The 24,896-nt window shown below is 41.0% G+C and overlaps 1 protein-coding gene across 1 annotated transcript in view; it reads left to right on the forward strand.

The window, feature by feature from the left end:
• The window catches only part of nfatc2a (nuclear factor of activated T cells 2a), a gene marked incomplete at its 3' end in the record, with an annotated part of 29,031 nt that extends 22,271 nt beyond the window's left edge, over positions 1-6,760 (forward strand). The window contains exon 10 of the mRNA XM_080853558.1: positions 6,708-6,760. Within this exon, the coding sequence (XP_080709684.1) occupies positions 6,708-6,760 (53 nt within the window). The remainder of the gene's footprint in view (positions 1-6,707) is intronic.
• Positions 6,761-24,896: the final 18,136 nt, after the last annotated feature.

A 24,896-nucleotide genomic window follows, 5' to 3' on the forward strand; every position in this document is an offset into this window, starting at 1 on the left:
CAAATTTGGATAAAAATAGCTACTTTCAACTCCTAGTAAGATTGGTTCACTTTCTATGTCAGGTGGTACAACCAATGTAAAACTAGGGAAATGTTATTTTATCATAAAGCTCTTTTTACATTAAATTATTATATGAATGAACTTGAACTTGAACTCAAAAACTAAAACAGGCGTACAACTAGAGGCCTATTTAATTTGAAATTAGTTGGGAAAATGTCAGGTGGTGCAACCAATCAGTCAGGTGGCGCAACTGCAAGAAATGTAACTATACATTTTACCTTATAATATTATTATTAATTATAATATGATGTATAAGGCTCTAAGATTGTCTATTCATTTTCTAAAATGTTTATTAGTTTAATATTAAACATGGTATACAGTTTCAAACCTTTTCATGATTATTTTAAATCATTTTAGATGTCATTATCAACTAAGGAAAAATCTGCACGACATTGGGAGCTCAAAGTTATCTGGCTGCAAGACAAAAACATACCTTGCAAAAAGAAAAGAAAGGTATGATAAACTGTAATGCAAGCCTGGATTTGGTAATAGATACTTTTATACAGTTGTCAGACCTTTCAAATTTTGGAACCTGTACAGAACTGTTGAAACATTTCAACGATAAGCTCAGCAGCCTAGCTAGCCAAACGCCACTACAATTGGCCACACCAAGCCAAAGAATGCAGGTTTTTTGAAAGAAAGCCTAAGAGAAGATGAGGTTAAGATTTTTCTGAAAACTTCTCCTGCAAGCTTCATAGTGAGGTACAGTCTTTCCATTTTGGAGGGAGTCGGAAGCTAGCTACAGTCCACACCTGTGTAGCTTATACAACAGCTGGCTAACAGTCCTATGCCACCATCTCTGCGTCCCTTCGGCACAATGAGAGAGCTGTGTGGGCCAACTTGGAGCCAGTGCTGAGGGATGTAATGAGGAAATGCAACCCATCCCCCACAACTTTACACGTAATGAGTGACAGTCCAGTCACCCAGTACCGAAATAATAATATAATTTTTTTGCTCAGCCCATCCAGCTGATATCCTTTTTTACTATACAAAGGATGTCCTCAAAGTGATATCAGAACCTTGGAGTAAAGTATCAAACTGAAACATGATACTTTAGAGTGTGGCTTTGTTGTTGATCATTTACAATCAATTACAGTACATCTAATCAATCTGTTGCACTATAGCCTATTCCTATACCGAATGTGATCCTGTGGCCTATATCCTGTTTTTGATCAATTCACTTCCTTTTTTTTAATAGCCTTGATAAATATGATCAATATACAACCTTAACATCAGCAGAGACTGTTAACTTAAATATTTTTGTGTTGTATTTGAAATAAAAAATGCAGTTATTACTACTGTTGTCAGGTGGCACAACTGAATCGTCAGGTGGTGCGACCAAGTAACATTTGTATTTAAGCCTATAAATAATAGATTAAAGTGACAAATGGTTTCAAACTATGATGTGCATAGCTATTGTATTGAAAACATTCATTTTGTATGTTCATAAAACAATTTTTCGGTCTTTAAATGTAAAATTGGATGCTTAACATTTACAAAATACCTGGCGCTAGGGTGCAATAATCTTAAATTGTTGTAAATACAAAAAACAAACACAAAATAATAATCTGGTAGGCACTGTATACAAACTAAGGAACACTTGCTAAAAAAATCACTTTAAGTTAATAGTAGGAAAATATATATATTTTTACAAATATTTGGTTGCGCCACCTGACATTTATCAGGTGGTGAAATTAAAAATACAGTCAAAAAATGAATTGAATCACTTTGAAAAGTTATTTATCAAATAAGACTTGTTTAAACACATTGCTCCAATTTCAAAAACATGCATTACATCAATTTTGAAAACACCTTTTAAAAATATTTTTTTAAAGCCCTATTTGTCATTGACCCATATAGTAGAAAGTCCCGGAGCTTCTTGCTTGCAAAGGTGTGCTGGTGCAGGGTGTAGAGCCGTGTGACTGGCTCCTCAGATGAGTCAGGTCACAGATCAGTGTGGGCCACCAGGATGCTTGTGGCCACCGACTGAAACAGCTCCTACGACTTCACGCGTCTAAGGTGTGAAGTGAACAATGTCAGTATGAGTAACAGTGTTGAAGAAGTGATTATGAGAACCTGCACTTATGCAGGGCAAGGTTTTTGTGCTCCGCATTCCTGTCTGACCTGCAGAAGCTGAGCCTTCATGTGATAGGCAGCAGCGTCAGTAACGTACTCATACAGTCATTAGAGAGAGAGAGAGGGAGAGAGAGAGAGACAGATAGATGGAGGGGATCTTTGCCACACAAAAAAAGTATTGTTCTCTGGATAGGTTGGGTTACCCAGGAGCTTTTTGTAGCAGCCTTTGTAGGGATGGGAAGATTCACTGGTTCGCATCGATGCACCGGCATAAAAGCTCACGATGCGATGGCCCGGATCAAAAAAGTGTGCACCCGATACAATATGGGATGAATAATTGCATCATTCTAACATTTTTGCATCGGTATAATCCGAATATAAGTCCAATTATTTTATATTTAGATAGATTCCACTTTTTTTTTTTTCGGCCTCTACGCAACTTTGGCGCTCTCACAGGCAAAGACAGTGCAGCAACCCTGGATAAAGGACTGTTAACGGTTTGTTTTTTGCCTGGAAGTGTCTAGAAATCTGGCACCTTATTGAACAAAATTAAAAACAGTGAACTTACAGTTCACAGACACCAAAATGAACACGTTCACACTCACAGTATCGGCTATCAGGCAGTAATACAGTACGTACAGTACGTTCACCAAAATTATGAACGAGTTCATGCACTTTCTTTCAATGTTCAGACACAACACTGGCGCTTCATCCACGTTTCAAAGACCTGGCTTTCTTGGAAGACCTCGGCACCAAAGACATGATATGATATTGATTAAGATAATAGCAGAGGCGGTGATGATGGAGGAAGAGGTAAGAATATACTCCATATACCGTAGCTAAACTCTCTATTTGTTACTTGAATTTACCCGTCTTCCTTAAATTGGAAATGGAAATCTAGCAGCTAGTCTCCATTATACTGATTTTTGTCAGGCAAGTGACGGTGGCACACTGAATGAGGGCCAGGCAGATGAAACAGAAGTTGACAGGTGCCCACACAAAGGGGAAAATAGAGGTTTGTTCTGATAGCAACTGTGCCAAAAGTTATAAAACCATGCTTTCAGCCTTGGCAAAGAGCTACCTGTCCATCCCAGCAACAAGTGTACCCTCTGAAAGAGTGTTCAGCACAGCTGGTGACATAGTTACAGCACAGCGCAGTGTGCTTCATCCAGATGATCCACATGTTTAGGATGAAGCAAACTGTGTTGTGACTGCCAGGTATAGTTTAAAAACATGTTCCATTCAGAGAACACTTACACACATACACACATATACACATACAGTAAATGTTATATTTTGTTAGAGACCATGTTGATGATTTGTTGAATGACAAATAAATGAATCATTATGAACCCTATTAAATTTCATAGAATACTATTCTTTTGCATAGCATCTCGTTGAATCGCATCGTGTCGAATAGGACTGCATCGGAATAGGGGTGAATCGTATCGTATCGCATTATAGCTGCTTTTATGTATCGTTAATGTATCGGATTGTTGGCAGTGCATCGAGATGTGTATCGCATCGTCCTCAGTGATGAAGATGCACATCCCTAATCCTTTGGTATCTCTTTGCTGATTTGAAAGAGGCAAATGATGTGACCTTCCTTTGCCTTTGGACCAGAACTCCTCAAACTTTCGATGCAGTGTGTTTTGTTACAAATGTATACATCTGCAAAATGTACCTCCTCTCTCCGGCAGAAAACCCCTAACATACACACACCGGGACTTTGTATTGGCTTGCCTCACTGTTTGATAAACACATACTCTGGTAGAAAGGCTCACCTGTTTGAGCTCAGTCTTATGCATGCCAAGGTCTGCACACGGTTACAGTGAGTTGTGTGCTTCATCAGAGTACACTTGCTGGGTTGTCTGAGGTCCCTCAGCAATGGCAAACCACAGAAACCAGACCATTCCATTCTACTCTCCCAAACACCCAAACTGAAAACACACTACAGTTACATCCGTGGCAAGCTCATTATAACTGGGTGACTTGAGAGTGTTTTTATGAGACCACACATTCTCTGGACTGAAGCGAAATGTGTTTGTTAATGAGACAATGAATGAAGATCTGGAGTGGCGAACTCTGTGAACTAGGCTCAACTAAGTCCAGCCAGACAGCTTGAAATCTTATCCTCAGTGTCAAGACAGGAAGGTGTGACAGAATTAGTAAAACAGTACATGAAGCAGGTTGGAAGTGTGAATTCATATATTCATGAGTAATTAGATGAGGAGTTTGGGTATCAAGTGTGATCTTATTCATGGCCTGCACTGGACAACATTATAGCAGAATGTTTTCTGTTTAACTCCAGCAGGTCTTTATGTGAACATGTTTCTCGCCTAAACAAACCCCTGGCCCCTGTCAGCCTGTCAGAGTGAACGTGTTATTGTGTAGTGTGCCACGCCTCACGGTCAGCTGCTTGCTATAGAGGTATCACTCTTTCCATTGAGAGCTTGCCCCAAGGAACCCCAATGGCGTCTCAAATATTTATGACCGAAACTTACTTCAAACATGACATTTACCCAAAACATGAATGCAACAGAATATGAAATATTCATGAACGTTCTCTACGGCTGTTTGCCCCTGTGTCATATTAAAACTTATGAACAATCAATAATTTAGGAACCCATTCATGAACCAGAACCAAAATAAAACACAAATAGTTCACGGTCTCCATGGCGACAGGAGTGTGTTTATTATGCTGGGCAGCTGGCTGGCAAGCGAGGCGATGTGGAATGCTTGTCGCTGCCTCCCGCGGCCTGCTTGTGTATGTGTGTGTGTGTGTGTGTGTGTGTGTGTGTGTGTGTGTGTGTGTGTGTGTGTGTGTGTGTGTGTGGAGCAGTGGCTGGGCTCATTGTATGGCATTGCTCAGGGCCAGCGCTCTGCCCACCACTGATAAAGAGTCGCAGCCACAGAGAGAGGATGTGCAGTATCTGGACGGGCTGCATGTCTAACATACTGCTCATTCTTTTCCACTGAGCTAAGGGTGTGTGTGTGTGTGTGTGTGTGTGTGTGTGTGTGTGTGTGTGTGTGTACGCGCCTGAATGTCAGGGTCAGAGGGTTTAAGAGGGTTTAAGAGAGATTGACATATAAGAAATGACCAAGTGTGTTGATTCTGTGTTTTTGAAAACACACTGTTACTGCTACTGCTACTATTATCATTGGGATCTAACATGTGCTTGACTCTTATCATTGGGATCTAACATGTGCTTGACTCTTTTCATTGTGATCTAACATGTGCTTGACTCTTATCATTGGGATCTAACATGTGCTTGACTCTTTTCATTGTGATCTAACATGTGCTTGACTCTTTTCATTGTGATCTAACATGTGCTTGACTCTTATCATTGGGATCTAACATGTGCTTGACTCTTATCATTGGGATCTAACATGTGCTTGACTCTTATCATTGGGATCTAACGTGCTTGACTCCTTGAAATTGATTGTTTTGTGCCTAGAGCCCAATGTTGGACATCAGGTGTATCTGTGTGTGTATGTGTGTGTGTGTGTGTGTGTGTATGTGTGTATCTGTGGGTGTGTATGTGTGAATGTGTGTTTGCGCTTGTGACGCAATATAACTTAAACCTTATTGCTTTTCTTAGAGCCGAGGGACTGTAAAAGTTTCCATTTACAATCTCCCGTCAACACATTGACACAATCAATCACATGTTCACAATTGCGCTCTCTCTCTCCCCCCCTCTCTCACACACACACACACACACACACACACACACACACACACACACACACACACACACACACACACACACACACACACACACACACACACACACACACACACACACACACATTTACCTGACACCATAAATGCACCCTCATTCATTTATGTGGATAATTCACTCTGCACTTAAGGAATAACAAAGATAAGGTGAGCTCCTCCTAGTGATTATTTCTGGTCAGTGCACCATCCCCTTGTCCTGAGATTCAGTGGGATATGCTGCCTCATCTGGAGCAAGCACATTGTCACCTTGCAACAATAAAGATCTTCATGAACAGATCTGCAGGATCTCCCGGATCCTTATTGGTCAGCCAACCCAGAGAGGCCCTGCGCTCTGGGCTGAGGCCAGTGCCTGCCTATTAGTCAGAGTTCAGAGAAGAAGAGAAAACCCCAGAGGATGAAGTGACAGTGAAAAAGACATAGAGGAAAAATCGTAACCCCTGCATGTTTTCCTGGAGTTGGCCAGTCTGTACAAACATCTCAAATCTGCTTTGGGACTTGCTGTGATAGTGGCTGCCCAGCTGTGGTGTGGTGTGCTGTGCGGGGACAGGCGGGGGAGCTCGCCTGAGGGACTGAGAGACTGAGAGAGTGCCCTGACCAGGATGTCAAGGCCAGGCTGTGGGCTGGTCCCACTGCACAGGGACGGATGTCCTGCAGAAGATGTGAAAAGAAAAAACTGTGTAGAGCACTACTGAAGCTCCTAAAACCTGTTTCCAACCGCCATAGAACTATTTCTCAATGTCACTGTGTCACTAACAGCTCCCTCATCTCTCTCTGTCTCTCTCTCTCTCTCCCTCTCTCTCTCTCTCTCACTCTCCCTCTCTCTCTGCAGTGAATGAGATCATCAGAAAGGACCTAACTGGTGTACATAGAGGGCAGACATAAGGAGAGCAGCAAGCAGAGCCACGCCACCTCCTCCTTGTCCTCCTCGTCCTCCTCCTCCCCGACCACCTTCTCGACCTTCTCCTCGACCACCTCCTTCTCCTCCTCCTCCTCTTCAACTCCTCTGCGTGTCTATCTCACCATGTGTGTCTGTGGAGGGGCTGCAGCAAGGTGCCTCATTCTCTCCAGCAGGATCTGATAAGAACTTGCTCGTTCATGTTGGCCCATAGCTGCCCGTTTGATGAGCAGTGACTCGTGGACTTGATTGTGTCTCTAGATTTTGAAGACACTAGGCCTTAAAGAATTTAGTAACCAATTTAGAGAATTCAGCCAAAGAAAATGTTCATGAAATGGTCAACATACTGCGAAAGTGTAGGGTATGTTCAGACTGTAGGATTCAAGGGAATCTGGCTTCTTTTGAACTGACGTGACATGCACAATCTGTCATTCTCATATGATGTCAGAATAGTCTACTACTTTCATCTGTATGTACATTTTCAAATCTCTCATGAGTATTTATCATCCAAGGATACTCAGTAAAGTCTGTATATTGATTGTGTAGAATAACCAAATGCAGTTTGAATTCTCATGTGCCTCAGTTTAACATTCTTGCCATATGTTCTCTATTTTCCTTGTGTTGAAAAACACATTTAAAAATGCTCTTTAAATGGAATTTTTAAAATGCCAATGTACTTAACATGTTACTGTGTTTATTTTGTATGTGATGTTTTTCAAACTATAAGATGACAGAAAGTCGTGTTGCCAGTGGCGATACAGCTAGTCATTAAGACCAAAGAGTTGAGACTTCTCTGAAGTGTTCTCATAGTGTGGGAAGCTTTTGGGCCAAGCTAACTTCAGACAGTCAGAATGTGAGATATTTAGTTTTTGATCCTAAATCACTTTCTATGCAAAGTATGCTCAGCTCCAGACCTTAACTTTGACCTATAGTGCCTGGCCCCTGGCCCTGCACTCCTGTTCTGATGATTCTCCTTCACATGGTGCCTGTATGCATCTTCTCCCTTGCCTGTCTGCTTAACAATGACAAAGGACTTTTTCTGTGGTGCTTTCATAACCGTAGAATAAACTTGTGTTATTGGAAGATTTGACAATTTGCACTCAGAGGCATTTTGTCTGTTCTGAGATCTTAAGAAAACAAAAAATCCCAATCATCCCAAGCATTTAAACAGAGAAAAATTTGTCAGGTTAGTCAATGGGTTTTTCTAACATATGGGTGGGACATTATGAATGTCAGATATTATAAGTTAAACCTTTTGCATTTGTTTTAAACAATATCAAACAAAAGTTTCTTTCAAAAAGCAAATCATTTGTAAAAACAAATGTATATTGATCTAATTAGCTTGTGAGAGATGCACTCATTGTACAGTTCTAAGTGTCTTATCACAGTGATATCAAGAATGTATACCATTGTCTATTAATGTCTGTTGTAAATATATTTTGAATATACTATGATGTATAAAATGTTTCTTTTTGAAATATCTAGTTTTAAGTAGAGAAAGTGTATTTTTACAAACTGAATCAGTTGTCTTAGTTTTGTTGTTGTCATTTACCCAAAGCATAATATATGAAATGCCAAAGATAGAAACCTGTAGCCATTCTCCGTGTTAGTTTCATAATATTAATATAATATGTGTTTTCTTAAAAGAGGCAAATCTATATTTTTGTTTCAGACATGTTATGATGTTTTTTTTATATGATAATCTTTTATATGAAAGCTTTTTATGTTTCCTTTGGTAAATTTCTGCAATCTCATGCAGTTTGTGTTTAGACTATGCTGTGTACCTGGCTTTATGTGTCTCTGCAGTTATAAGCAGCAATAAATCACATATTAGAAACATAAACTACTCATTGCAGTAGTCATTTCACAGTAGCCTGTTTCATGAATCTACCTCTACTTATTGTTTAAAGTGCATTAGAAAGGCTGTGGAGCTTTGACTGGTCTCCAGCTGCACACGAGTACTCATGTGAGGGTCCGTTCACAACAGTCTGTGAGGGAAAAATGAGAGGCAGTCACATCAACCCTCAGAATGACCATCTTACATGATATTCTATCAACCAAGGCCTAGCATGAGTTGGGCACTCAGTAAAGCATCTCTTGTCAAAATGTAAGCAAACCAACCCAGCTACAACTACATCACTTCATTACAGCTTCATAACTCCATTCTCAAAAATGGTTTTCCAATTCAAAAATGACTCCAGCCTATTTGAAGCTCCTGAAAGGAACTCTAAGAGTGTTAGCTTATAGTTGTAGCCCTGGCAACTGCTGATATTCAAATCCCTAGTAGATGCTTGATCTGTGTGTGGTTCCCTGCACTCCAGGAGGGTGTTGGTAGGACTTAGCCCTCAAACAGATGTGTGAGTCAGCAGCACACAGTCTCAAAGCCCCCCATCTGGTGGAGGGCTTCCCCTGAGCAGGGCCCTGGGGAGAGACAGATGTTTCCTTATTATCTGCCGTTTTAATAGATGCCAAACTGGAGAAAGAGGCAAGTGTTCCCCTTAGCGCAGGCAGAGGAACGCCCACGGCCCCACACATCACCTCACAGCTTCTAAGCGGTCTCAAACAAACAACAACTGGGCCGTTTGTGGCCGCCGCAGGTTGCTAGGGCGACCGCGTGTGTATGGGTCCCAACTGGGGTGGCAGAGGCAGGCCTGCTGAATGCACCCAATGTTCAGGAAGTCTGCCGGTATGACATCACTGCGCGCAAAAGAAAATAACCAAATGAGGCCACCGACTCCCCCTGCTGCCATTGGTGGGCCATGAGTCATGCCGCATTCTATTTGCTGACCTTAGATAATCAAATCAGATGGCATAGGCCTACATTAAACAGGACTTGAAAAAGACCAAGAACAAAACATCCTCTAGTGTACATCTGTGAGGAATTTCATTCATCAAAGCAATGCAATCCATAGTGAGATCATGTGTGGCAGGATGGACGGTGTGTCACAGTCTATCAAAACTGCTGAGGGTGCTCCCGTGAGGGCTTTTCTGAGTGACTGTAAAGCCACGATTTCCCAATTAAACAAGGAAAAAGTGATCAAATTAATAAATCAAATGGATTTGGAATGTGAAAAGGTACAGATAATCTGCTGATTGTCACTGATAGGACTCCTATGGGTCATTCTATATGATGAATCTCAATTCAGCGAAGACTCATTTGACTCTTGAGTGCTTTAAATGTATGGAACCAGTAACATCTCTTTCCATCACCTGAATCCTCCGTTTCTTTCTTTTCTGTCTATTTTAGACAACATGCAACATTCAGCTCTCAGCTTTGATGGTTAAAGAAACCAATGACTGAATCTACACTGCAGCCTTGACCAATAATAGGCCTATTTAGGCTAACATATAATACCATTGCAGTCCTTGTAATGCAGTTTTTTACAGATTACAAGTAAAAGATGAATTCATATTTCCTGTTATTATGTTTAAATATATGTTTCCATCATTGTGCGCTCCCCTCTGTTCAGCGCCTCTGCACCACATTCATTGCATACCATTTTGACACCCTTGGAAAGGAGAGAGCACTTTGCTTAATACTATTGAACTTCACAAAATGTGAAACCAGTCTCCATCTCATCCTTCCCGGCCTCCTGCTGTGTGTTCCTGCGAGACCAGTGACAGCTCCGGTATCATGCATAGTGAAAATCTGCAGCATCAGACCAGTTTAACAGTTTTTCATGCAACACAACAAACCAATCCCACCAGCAGCTCTCCTCTGCATAAATACACTACAGCAGGGTTTGGCAGTGTTGTCATGGGAATGGGAGTGATCAACACAGGGGTGCTCAACAGCCCTGATTCACATAGAGGCCTTCTTGTGTCGGCTGAGTCACGCTAACTGTACACATGGCGGCGTCAGCAGCTCCACTTCAGGAGGCAAAAATGTCCTCATTTAAGACCAAAACGGCCAGGCCTTTAGACGAACAGTAATGGCTTGTCCTGAATGAATAATGTGACTATACTGGGGCAGAAAGCAGCAGATTCATTTGCTCAGAGACGTTAGTCAGTTTCCGGAGGCAAATGTGTTCTTAAAAGGCCCTGCACCACATATTTAAGGTACCTGTGTCTAAACTCGAAACGAGTTAATGTCAGTTTTGCAAGTTGTTGTCAGTCTTCATCGAAGAATGCAGAACTGTGCTCCACACTGCCACCTGCTGGAGCTCTTCTGGTCACAAACTCAAATCAGATCATCAGTGTTTATGGGGGATCATCAGCTCTGTCTGAATGGGAGTGCAAGACTGAGATAGCCCGAGTCCTACACCCATTTTATTCTCTGTTATGCCCAATAAAGCCAGTAGAGGACACTGTCGACATTCAAAAGAAAATTCTGCATTCATGCAAAACTTTGACACTGAGAGGATGGGTTCACAGAATCATTTATATAGCCATTTAGATGCAAGCATTCAAACAGTGATGCATAATATTTCTCAAAATACATGACTGATAATTAATAACATTCACATATACCTTTCTCTCCCTCTTGTACTGTTAGCTTAGCCATTTGCGATGTACCAAGGGCTGGTCAACACTAAAGCCATTAGCTGAGGCCCCTTGCCAGGGTTTAAAGGTTTACCTAATGGTTGTTTTTTTGGAGTGCACTGAACATAACACAGCCGCTCTGTGAGCTCCAGCCGCCCACACAGACGTAGAACTCACGTCTGAACCCTGCAGGATGCTGGATCTAATAATCATTTTCTTCACACAATCCCAGTCCCAGTGCTCTGTGCACACATCAACACACACACACACCAACACACACACACCGCTGTGGAAAAAGTGACGTGTTGCCATGGTGTATAGACCCCTTATCACCGTTAGCACCAGAGGAGTGCAAAGCAATCACCGTTACCAGGCCTGGGGGCTCTTCCTGTTCCTGTCCAATTCCCTTCTGGCTCCAACTGATAATTGCTTTCCATAAGCTGGCTGAAAACTCTCTGTTTTTTTTAACAAGCTTTTGTATCATCAAACACTTAATTGACAGAGGACATGTCTAAATCTGCATTTATCAAGTGTTTGTATGTGTGTGTGTGTGTGTGGTGTAAAGACACTATGGCAAAGCACAGGAATGAACCTGCAGCACATTATGAGCCCTTAATCACAGAACATTTGGTTCTAAAGGCCCTCTGGAGGTTCTTTCTCAGGGAGGAAGAGTTGCTGGCCAATCTGACTGGTCGATCTCCCTGTGAGTGCATGTTTGCCCTGAGGGGAGGCTGAGCAAGCCCTGCTTGCTCATTTATCACTTGCCAAATCAGCAGTCACAATTAAATAGTGACTTCCCCTTATTTATTCTGGGCAAACACCAACCCAGCTCAGCTCAGACGAGTCAAAATGTAATATATTGGCATTACTATAATGCATTATTTCATTGACCGTATGTTGCAGTGAGTGTGTTGCTCACTGAAGCCTCTTTGGTTAGCCAAAGCTATCAATTAATGCAGACATTTCTCTTATTTACATCAAGCCTTTGCAGCCGAAACACGTACTTGTCATCTCGGCAGTCTCATTTCAGTCTCCACGGAATGACACACCCGCAACATTTAGCCTAACACCACGATAGGCCAATATAAAGGAGATATGTAATCTGCCTGTCATGTCTGCTGTCTCAACAGTGTGTTACTGTATGATCGGATTGACAGTGCAACAAAGATGTCAGTTCCAAGCCATTCACCATCCTGACACCGGCCCTGGCAGCTCTGTCACTGTGTGGACTGACAGACAGGTGTTGCATGAGAACAGATGACAGCCCTGTGATCTCTGATAACATCGGGAGACTCCATTCAGTTCAGATTTGGTTCAGACAGGAGAGAGAGAGAGAGAGAGACAGACAGACAGAGAGAGACGGAGAGAGAGACGGAGAGAGAGAGTGACGGAGTTTTCATAAGTAACCTACCCAACTCTGTATGTGTGTGTGTGTGTGTGTGGTTATGGCACTGTGGTTATGCACAGACACATTCATGTTGGTATTCCCGTTTTCTTCTACTTCATGAGGTCCTAGATGTATGGCCAAACATGATCTTAGAGTGACAGCTGGAAGTTGTGAGAGAAACAGAAAGTGTGTGTGTGTGTGTGTGTGTGTGTGTGTGTGTGTCTAGTAAAGAAACAGAAAGGTAAACTAATAAGAGTGGTATTTGTGGCATCGAAAGACATCCATTACTCAAATACAATCTAAAATGTCACATTCATCTCCCTTTTACATGGAATCAACTGTTACAGACTATTTTTAGAGCGTGCCTTGTAAGAGCACTCCTGTGTTGACTGGGAAAGGCAAGGTGTACAATTAGAGGTGAGAGAGAGTGAAGTGAGAGAGGTGTGTGGCCTCCTTCATCAGGTGTGGCCTGCGGCTGGATGCTACCAAAGGTCAAGGAGGAGGCTGTGAAGACCCAGCTGAGTAGCTCACGACCCACTCTCCCTCCTGCGCGGCTCACCATGCTGTTGTTATAAGGTCATTTCATGTTATATTCTGTAAAAAACATAAATGAACGCTAAGACCACTCAGTACTGCCATCCCAGTAGTGCAGATTATTGCTGAATTACATGCTGTTTGTGGAAATGTGTATACTGTAGGAAAACCCTGCAACATTGTTTAAATCGGACTTGATCTTACTCATACATCTCATGTCACCCATGTAGCTTTCTTACCATTTACACAAAGAATGACTGCCAGTTACTGAAGGAGGAATTAAGAACAATGGCCATCAGATAAAGTATAAAATAGTACACAAAATGATTACCTGAAAGCCATTCAGCCACTACACCTATCTGTGAAAGGCTCCTGCTACAGATCTATCAGTGAGACATAAGCTACATGTCTATCAGGGACGTGCGGTCATAGGAGGCAGGGGATGCAGAGCTGAATTTGCGCATTTCCGGTTCCTGAAAACAGGGACGTGCAGTGGACTGAGGCAGATGCATTGGTGTCTATGGGCAGCTGAGGCAGTGCCTCAGTAAGGATTGCGCAATCACTCCAAACTTGGTTTTACGCATGCGTGCGCAAGCGTAGAACCTTTGAGTTGAGCTCAAAACGCATTGAAAAATATTGTTACTGAGGCAGGCAGTACCACTGCCTCAGGAAAGGAGGCGAGCGAGAGCGCAATTGTCGGGTATATGTTGGTTTTAAAGGTGGTCTTCTTCTAGGCTTCTACTTGACGGCGAAAATGGAAGGTTGTATTGCTAAGCTGAAGCAGTTCTCAAAATTGGACTTCAATCCAATCCAATCCACTTTATTTATATAGCACAGTTTAAACAAACACATGGGTTTCCAAAGTGCTGCACACAGAAAAAGAGATAAAATAAGTATAAAATAAGTAAAACACATGACCCACCCAACACTTCTACATCACATCAACACGCCATCTAGTGTCCAAAGGCCAAATAAAAAAGGTGCGTTTTTACCAAGGTTTTAAAAAGACACAGGGATGTAGTTTGTCTAATATGGAGTGGCAAAGTGTTCCACAATTTTGGGGCTGCTACCGCAAAGGCACGTTCTCCTCTGTGTTTTTGCCTGGTACGGGGTGTGGCCAGAAACAGCTGGTCAGCTGACCTAAGCGAACGGCTAGGAGTGTAGGGTTTGAGCAGCTCGTAGAGGTATGGTGGGGCAAGGCCATTTAAGGCTTTAAACGCAAATAAAAGTATTTTAAAATGAATCCTAAAACGTACAGGTAGCCAGTGCAATGAAGTCAGAATAGGTGTAATGTGGTCGTACTGCAGTCCAAACGTGAAATGATTAATAATGGGAGACCAATGGCGGAGCTAAAATGTTTGCTTCAAACGACGGGACCGAGGGTATTGACATTTGCATTGGAGTGTTAAACGTTTCCCAACGGGACATATTCATGCGCAACACAAACCTCGCTAAAGGCTGCTAGGTGCAGGGGAGCCGTGAATGGATTGAGCTCCAACGAAAGTGCACCAACTTTATATTATACCGTTCAGTAGAACATTTTGGTATTGTGCGCTATGTCTGTGGTGTTTAACTGTGTGCTTGTTAATACGTTGTGTAAATAAATATGTAAGTGTTTTTTTCTCAACTGCGAATTCAAGTGTCCGAGTTGCAGTGTTGGGCAAAAAAAAAGTAGCAAGCTAAGTTACATAAACCTGTCAAAAGTAGTTTGATACATTAGAAGCTACTTTCAGTTCATGCCAAGTCAATGCAATTTTAGTGATCAACACAACTGTCAGTCGGATAAAAACGGTTGAATGGATGAAATTCATGTGTTCGTATATTTGTGTTGGATGTCATTGACGTTGACAGGAACTTTTTCTTTGGATTACAAAGAAGGCATCTGAAAACATATTTAGTTTCACTCGTCTCGTATAAAGTGACGTACTTTTGAAGGTATGGCTGTTGAGTCAGGTATTCAAACTCAGATTAAAACAAATGAGTGCAGAAGACCTCGCCTACCTTCATCTTTCGTCTATTTCGTGCACTTTCGCAATTCGACTCCCTGAGCAGACAGCACGGACTTTTCACTTTTTAGCTTTCATCATCTTCAGCTGTATCTAAATATCAACAGCATTCTAGTTATCCGGTTGTCTAGAATCTGCATGCAAACTACCCATTTAAAATTAGGGGAGAATTAATTTTAAATGTATGAGCAGCGTCTGGTGTACTTGAAATGACGATATCTATCTATCAGGATAAATTAGCTTTCGAGGACGCTACTGCGGTACTTGATCAATAAAAGAGCTTAGCTACTGAAAAGTTACTTGGTTTTGTAAATAGCGACGTTACTGCCAAGCTACTGACAAATGTAGTTAAGCTAGTAGCGTCGCTACAAGTAGTGACGCTACTGCCCATCACTGCCGAGTTGTGTAAAAGGTCATTTAAATTAGCATCCCACCACCGTAGTTATATTTTCCCTAGACAAAATGAAATGAGCCATATCATTGGTGGGAGGGCTACATACGCTACCTTGTTACTATTAATATCTTATTTGACACGGTGTAAAAGTTCAATTACCACACCGATTGTACGTTTAGCTGCAGGCCTATAGCCTCGTAAAAGTCAGTTGACTATTGAGCCGCATAACTTCTTATAATAATAATCGTTTAAAAGTAATAGTATTAGACAATAAAACATAACATGTATTCAGTTTTGGTGAGATGACATTTTTTAAACCATAAGCATATTTACATGTATGATGTATACATTTCTATTTTTTTTTAAACAACTAGAGATCGGAATGACGTAATCACTTCCGCTTTCTGTGCCTCACCAGCTGCGAACCTCACGGCACGTCACTGATGTCTATGGGTAGCCTATCTCTGTGATTGTTTCTTAGGCTGTCCAGCTCATCCCTCTGTCTGCTCTAAGTCCTACAAGCTGTCAATAAGGTTTTTCTCACACACGCAAAGACATGTTGTGATATGGAGATGGTGAGTAACTCTGAATTGGTGGTAGCCGTGTATGTGGGGGTTAGGGAGGTTGTCTGTTGAAGTGTATGTGTGAGGAGAGAGAGAAAGAGAGAGAGAGAGAGAGAAAGGGCAGAAAGTCTTCATACACACACATCTAGTCTGCCTCGCTCTGAGGCCATACTGTCTGCTGTCATTGATCCTGTTTTTATGAAGGGAAAGAACACCCATATGCCCGCCTGGGTGTCAGATGCCAAGCCTGCTCTGCTGTACCCCTGCTGCCCAGAATCATGCCCTGCAGAGGTCTACTAGCAGCACACAGCTCTCAGTGCGCTAGCAGAGATGCCTGTGGTGGACATAACCTCACATGTGACAAGCTTTGCTTTTAATGAGAAGGTCTGCCTTTGTGCTGGCAGCATCAGCATCTGCTGTCTGGTATTTGACTGCAGCCCTGCCTCTGCTGGAGTCCTGTCTTCTAACACCTCTTTCATCCAGCCGTTGGAATGGGTTTACACCTAAACACATATTATACTGAGAGTCCTAGCACCACACCTAAACACATAGCATACTGAGAGTCCTAGCACCACACCTAAACACATAGCATACTGAGGGCCTGATTTACTAACAGGATTGCGCCCATTTCAGACGTAAAATAGCGGTCGTAAACATAAAACGGTATTTACAAAGGAGGCGCATTTGAGTAGAAGCGCTTTGTGGGTGTAAACCGCAACGAGGTGGGAGGGTATAAGAAACGTGGGCGTGAAGCGCAATTATATGGGAGGAGAGAAGTTAAGTTCGTCCGTGGTATTTATCAAACCAGATCCGCGCTGGGCAATCTGTGCTTACTCCGCCCTTTAGGGCTTGATTTACTAACATTTACTAACATTTACTAACATTGCGACCGCAGCTTAATCTGCGCCTTTGCCAAAGCCCAATATACCGCACAGTGTTTTTTCGCATTTTCCGTGGTATTTACCAAACCAGATCCACGCTGGGCAATCATTATTTAGCGCAACGTTAAAAGACGGGAGAAATTGCCTGCAAGTTACTGCCACCATGGAGATTCGAGGAAGAGAAAATGAAGGTTCAGCGAAGAGGAGATAGATATATTGGTTCACGGTCGCTCAATCACTGAACCTGATTCAATGTGCGCTCTGTTATATTGTTGATCTGCCCACCATCACCTACAGCGAGATATTTAAAAGAACACGATTATAAAGAATATGCTATTGGTGGCATTAATGCATAAACTGTCTATTATAACAATGTAGATGTGTACATGGCAAGATTAATAATTTCTACAAGGGACATGGGTTCACCACAATATATCCCCACTGAAACAAATACATCCGGATGCCAATATTTGCAATGTTGTCCGGAGTTTATCAACTGATGGAATGGAATGTGATCGCCGGTTGGAGGGTTCGATGACGTCTCTGATCTGGTTCAGTAATTGAAGTATTGCGTGGCTGGTTAACCTGTACCGTCTAATGATTTATGGTTCGCTTAACTGAAAATGTGTTATACGAGTTGAAAAAAATATTTCTGTGCGCTGTCTCTGTCTTCTTCGCCTTGCTCTTATAACTGCTGCCATATCAACGTTTTCAGACTCAATGGAAATGCGCTTCCTGGTTAAGACCTGCTTTTATGAGGCGGATAATTATCCCGCAAATTAGAGACGTGCGCTCGCCAGGCAGTTTTAGTAAATACCACGCAATACATTATTATGCGCACTCCTCCCATTAAATTGCGCTTCCCGCCCTGGTTTACCACCCACGTTTTCGTGCCATCCCACCTGTTTGCAGGTACACACCCTCAAAGCGTTAATATGCGGCTCTACTCAAATGCGCCCCCTTAGTAAATACCGTTTTATGTTTAAGACCGCTATTTTATGCCAGAAATGGGCACAATCCTGTTAATCAGGCCCTGAGAGTCTTACCTAAACACATAGCATACTGAGAGTCCTAGCACCAGAGCCATTATGGAAAGGCCGCCTCATTTATTTTTTCTTACCCTTCCAATTATTGAGTGTGTGTTTTAAAGAATTTAAATAGTTTTAAAGGCCTTGACATGAAAGCCAGCCACTTGTAGCCCAAAATGTCTGAAGACGATTACCAGTCTCTATTCTACTATGAAGGGTAACAATACACACAAATCACAACATTGTTGATATCATTGCGATATTACATAGACAACTGACAGCTTTACATTTTAGAGAAAGATGAAAGTTTCTGCTGCATTGATCCATCCATTACTTCAACTCTTAACTCTACATGAGATGCATATTGGTGATGTGGTGGAATTCTTTCAGGCTTGGAGGAAACCTGGAACCATTTGTTCTGTGTACAAATGAGCTTTCATAATTTAGCATGAGGGTAATCAATATTTGACTGTATTTATAAAGAACCAGCAGTAGTGTGCAGTATCCTTGGTAAGGATTCGAGTTGCACTGGTGTATATCCTGTCAGAAGGGTGACAGAAGAATCAGGGTGACACAGACTAGTCCACAGAGTAAAAGCATGCTTTTCACATATGTGTGCACATGTGTGTGTGCGTGGCTACATGCTAGGCAACATGCTTTCCCCCTCAATAACACGCAGAGTGGTCACATAGCAACAATATTGTATCCATAGAAACAGGATTAAACTTAAAACAAATGTATTTTTATCTCACAAGTCTCATGAAAAGCCTTCATTATTTGATGGTGTTGACATTCAGTGATGTAAAATGTCATTACATTATTCTTACATTTCATGAAACAGTGTTTTTTGCAAATTTCACAGGGATGCTCATTCTACTATTGGGAAAAACCTGTAGATTTATATACCTTTATATTTTTGAGCACATACTGTATGTAATAAATATACAAAAAGTATGTACATTACAAAAATATGTCCCAGCATTTTCTAAATCAATGTATCATTTCATGTTGAAACATCCTCGAGCGGTAATGAATCATCTCTGTTATTGCAAAAGACATCATCCGATACATACCTTCAGGGAACATCAATCGTTACACACATTGAGGGGACATTATCCGTTACACACGTTCAGGGGACATCTTCCGTTACACAAGTTCAGGGGACATTATGCGTTACACACGTTGAGGGGACATCATACGTTACACACGTTGAGGGGACATCATCCTTTACACACGTTCAGGGGACATTGCCACTGCTGGCTCTTTACAACTACTTTAGTTATTGAGATTCCCAAAACTACAAAACGTACTTTGCAAACACACACATACACACAAGAATGCATGTGCACACAAAATTACCTTAATCAGACTACAATTGATTAGAAATAAAAACTGAAATCTCCTTAATCAGACTAGAACCAGGTCATCATTCTTTAATCCAACCATTTGAAATGTTAACCATGTTTTACATGGTGCGCTACATTCTACTTACTACTAATCATACTAACCCTTTTACTACTAGTAGTAGTTTAGTATTAGTACTAACTTCCTCCCTCAGTTGTATTTTCTGCCTAACTGTGTAGTCTTTGTCACATTGTCTTATGCTCCAGGTGCTCTATTTAACGCTTCTGTTTTCATCAATTCTGTTTAAAGAAAATGAGCTGCTGCCACCTAGGTTGTCCATTGCATACTTAGTGATTCCGAGTGTGCCTACAATGAACAAGTGTCCTGCAGGTTGCAATTTCTCATAATTCTATTATTTTGCATCTGGTAGAGCTACGTTCCAAGTGCTCTTATTCCCTAAATTGTGCAAGGATACTCAGGGTTCATACCGGCTTCACTACTGCTGTGAAATAACGGTATAATTTGATTTTTAAACGGTAGTCTTGTGTTGTTCTTAAATATTTGGCTTTTCAGAGGGTACTGCATGGTTAAATCAATGAATTGCATTGAACCTACCACTACTCCAATTTTAGGTTGTGACCTGGCAATCTGCCTGAAACATTCCTATCGCATATTATGTCCATGATGCACAACCACATGGAAAAGGTAAGGCAGGAATTTGTTTGCATCTAGTAAGAGAATCACTATATTGCCACAGGCAGGATGGAAAAATGCAGAAATAGAACTGTTTTAGTTTTTATATTTGAGTTGTGTGTAGTCTGCTCATGTCCACCATGATACTGTGTATTCAGTGATATATCTCAGTATTTAAAAAGCAGTGGATTTCCAAACAGACAATTGTGACAGCATCACAGGGCGGTGGCTGGGGGCAGAAACAGATTAACACTGAAAAAGCCTGAGGAGGGTATTCGTGACAAACCACATTAGTTGAAGATGGTGAATCAACCAAAGAGAGTAAGAAACGATGTAATCGTATTCATGATACTCACTTTTATAGACCGCCTGTTGACTATAATATTACCTGAATTTGTTATCCTCATTAAATTAAGAGATATTTATTAATCCAGACACAATGCAATTATATGCATTTTATTTATGCAACATTATTAAATATACCTTATATAAACATAAGTTTCATCTAATCCTAATGTCAATGAATTGCATTAGTCAAGCAGACCTTGTTAAAAACACCAATTATTTCAAGAAATGGCAGCATGTGGCTCATCTCTAGCTGGTTGTGTGTGTAGGGCAGGGTTGGTCCTAGCCTAGCCTCGGGCCTTTTTTCCTCTGGGGTCCCCAATCTAGGGGGCACAGAACAATATTTGGTTGTCAACATGTCTCTTGTGTCAGGGCGTGAGGTTCACTCACTGCACAGCACTGTACCCGCTTGGTGCTGTTACAGCTAAATGAAAAATGGAAATAAACAATAGTGTGTGCGGACCCCCTGGGTATCTACGGTGGCCCAGGCAACTGCCTAGTTCGCCCACGCCACGAGCCAGGCCTTCCTAGGAGTCACGCCAGTTATTTTAACAAATATCAGCATCCTGAGGTCAACTAAGACCTTGACCTTGTTGAGCATCATTGTGTGGTGTCCATTTTGTGAAAACATGTCAACATGGTAGTCAGAGATCTAGCAGTCAGTAGTCAATGAAAGAATCATTCACACGATGAAGAGGCTACATGTGTATCTTTATATTATGACAGAATGATCCCTTGTTTTTGACCATTGTGCAGATTTCTCCTGGTTTATTCTGCATCCCTTCCATAAGATGAGTCAAACTATCAGGTGTTGTGTAAAGGTACACAATAAGTCACACGATTGCAATTTCCAAAAAAGGAAAAATCAGTATGTTCTATCTAAATGAGTGTTACAGTGTAATACACCCCTTCTGGGCAGTCATTGCAAAACTTTGGTAAGTCAAGACCAGCCTCCATTTCCTGAGCCCCCTGTATAATTGCATACATAATGAGAACATCTGTTATCAGGTTATTACTCTACTACTGTTTCTGCCTGTTAAATCTCCAGTTCATTTGGGAATGGCAAGGCTATAACTACACAATGCCAATACTGTCTCATGGTAGTACAATCATGATGTGAATACTTATTCACAAAAAGATGGTCTCAAGTGTGGCAGACATACTACACATCTTTCCTCCCTCTATCGCCTGTCTTTCAACCACTAGACATATTTTTATTTCATGGCAATATTTCTATTTTGAAGGGACTGCCATCATTCCATTTTTCAACATTCCATATCCAACCAAAGTGCTACGTATATATACAAACATGTAAACTCAAGGCCAGTATCAGTTCTTTGATTTTGCCGGGTAGATAATATGAGTCAATCAACCAATCAATCTATCAATTATACACTATTTCAGCCAATCAACAAGTTGCTTCGGGAGCATGGAAGGAGGTGTGGAATTTGCTTGGCTGTTGAGCTGAACTTTTACAGAATTGCTGATTGGCACCTTTAAATCTACAACAATTTGTGCATTATGCAGTCTTACTGTAAAATACTCAGGACAGAAGGAAAATCTTGGCAACAAATGAATTCGTCAGTCAGCAAAAACAAAACTTCAATCTGAGATACCATGTGACTTGGCTCACAATGACAAGGCATTATCAATGGTTTTGACTGATTATACATTTATTTTACAAATGTGCTGATATGTTTTAAAATATGATTTAAAATACCAATGACATGCTGCATTAGTAATAAGGTATGATCCTGGCCACTATTCTGGTGCATTGCCTCTTACGTGGGCATATGCTGCATCAACATCTTGGGATACCTGCGCCGCAAACACTTTTAATGGTTGATCTTTGCACTGGTGGAGATCCTATACCAAAATAGTACATACATCGAAATAAGAATTATAACATTGCTTATTGACCTCATTAAATATATCAGTGTACAATTGGTGGTAAATGAGCCATACAGCGTCCACTCACATCAAAACGCTATATATAATGCTATGCTATGGTCTGATTAAAGGAATCTGCAATTCCATGTGCAACAATCAGGCAGCTAGCATTTATAGAAGCTGTGATTGAATGGAGTTCACATGTACAGATATACTACAGTGGCTAAAAGTACAACCACAGTGGAACTATGCAAGGATCCAGGAAAATTCTGCGGAGGCTGAGTGCGAACTGTGCATCATGGCTGCTAATATTAGCATACTGAGGAACAGGAACTGTGCGCCCGGGTCAACCTGCAACTGTAGTCTCTTGAGACACACCAGAGAGGAGAGAGGTTACCCAGCCATGGCAACAGCATCCCTGAGTTAAGATCATGCATGTGTGCCTCCATGTGTAATTCATCTAGATGTAACATAAGGGCCTCTTGCTTTGTGTGTTTCTGTTCTAATCTATCAATGCATCCATGTCTATCCATCAGCTAGAATCTCAATTCCATGCACACCAAGACCATAAGCATCCCTTCTGTTGGACATACGATTCATTAGAATGGGGTATTTAGTGAGATGGTGTCTGGGTGAATAAATCAAGCCATTTGACTAGCAACATATGTTTTATAGAATATGTCTAATATGTATAAAGAAAGAGGTCTTGTGTGCGTTTCTTTATTTTGACAGAAATGAGTGATATAATTAATCATTTTCTGATGTGTTCATCTGTTCCTGGCCCCATTTGATTTCTGATGCATCATGTTGCTGTGCTGCAATGCTCCTCTGAATAGCAAACATGCGGAGATCATTGGGAGTCTGCAGAAGGGAGAAAGCCGCTGCTCAGACACTAAGGCGTTCAGATGCAGCCTGGGTGTGAGAAGGTTTTTAGTTTTCATTTGGCTCACAGTGTATTTCTTGACTGGATATTTCAAAGATCAGTTGGCATTTCCATCTAAACATTCAGACTAGTCATAGATATGAACTCTTGACTATTTGTCTTCATGTGTTGGTGGATAAATCTGAGAAGAACATGAATGTCCGGTAAAGACTTATTTAAAATTCGATTTTTTTTGGTCACCAAATAATATAAAATACCATAATTAGGTGCAAAATAATGATGATTATTTACCAAATTAATGTAAAATAAAACATTGTGAGAATTATTTTCATAGAATGGTGGTTATTTGATTCTGTTTTTTTCTTCAAAACAGCACATGGACCTTGTTGCTGATTAGTCTCTTTACTCCTATCTGAAAATAAATGGACTCATGGTCCATTTGAATTATAATAACCAAAGACTGTACAACAGCAAATTACTGTAAGCCTATCAATGCACTGGGTACTTTCTACACTATAGTTATCTATGGTAATATTAGTAGGCTCTTATCTACCTCAAAAAAATCCAGGAAAATGCACATAGGAATTTGTATTAAGATCTTAATAATCACATGTAATTGGCAATATTTGCATGCAGCATGCAAATATGAAAACACACACACAAGAACGAAAGTGCAGTGCAGTTAGCTTCCTATTAAACTGAAACACCAACTATAAGATGAACAGTAGATCAGACACCCCCTTGTGTTTATTAATTCATGTCTACATTTAATTAAGCATTCTTTAAGCACTTGCTTTGATAGAATATGATATTGCCTGGATTTGCAAGTAAGAGATAACCTGACTGCAGTTCTACCACTATATTGACACAACAATTGAGAAATGTTTTTGGCAATGTGACTTTGTGTTTTGGCGGTGTTCTCTAGATTTGAACAGCAATGTGACATCTTTGTGTTTAGGCTGGGTAATAATGGTTGCACACATCCACACATCTGAGAAAAAAAGAATTCTACCTGGAACAATAAGTTAATACTCCAGTACGATATTTCATCATCATTATAGTCAATTATGAAAGAACTTACCTAGTATCAAAATAGTAATTTGTGTAATGTGCAATATCTGTTGCAATTCAACGCAAAGCACACTGAGTATCAAACTTTGTTTTGTACTCTGTCTCTCTCACACTCACACACACAAACACACACACACACACACACACACACACACACACAAACACGCTGAGTTCATGTCTGATGCAAAGCTCAAAGTGATGTTGTATGTCGGTATAACATATTGTATAGAATTGTATGAGGTATTGTATAGCATATACACCTGAATGAATCTATTCAGCCATTCTCTCAGATGTCTGGCATTGACACAAGGCCACAATCATGCTGTCACTGGCAGGATGAATACATTGAGATCAGGAGAATAAATTGAGTTCAAGAGACTGCATCGCCGCTGTCTCTTCCTTTGCTGGAGTGGGAGTGAGGTGGGTGTCTTGGGCACTTTGTTAGTGATTGCCATTTTCAGAATGCTCACATGACATTAAAAGCCAGGTTTCCAGGAATAAATGCTAAGTTGGTTTCTACTTGTAGATGTACCAAATAAGTTCCAGTCTGAACACTTACAATGTATTTATTTGTATTAAAAAAAAATTCTCTGGAACAGCTGAGCTCACCAGAACCTTCATT

Source organism: Sprattus sprattus (genome assembly GCF_963457725.1).
Source record: "Sprattus sprattus genome assembly, chromosome: 16".
NCBI classification, from domain to species: domain Eukaryota; kingdom Metazoa; phylum Chordata; class Actinopteri; order Clupeiformes; family Clupeidae; genus Sprattus; species Sprattus sprattus.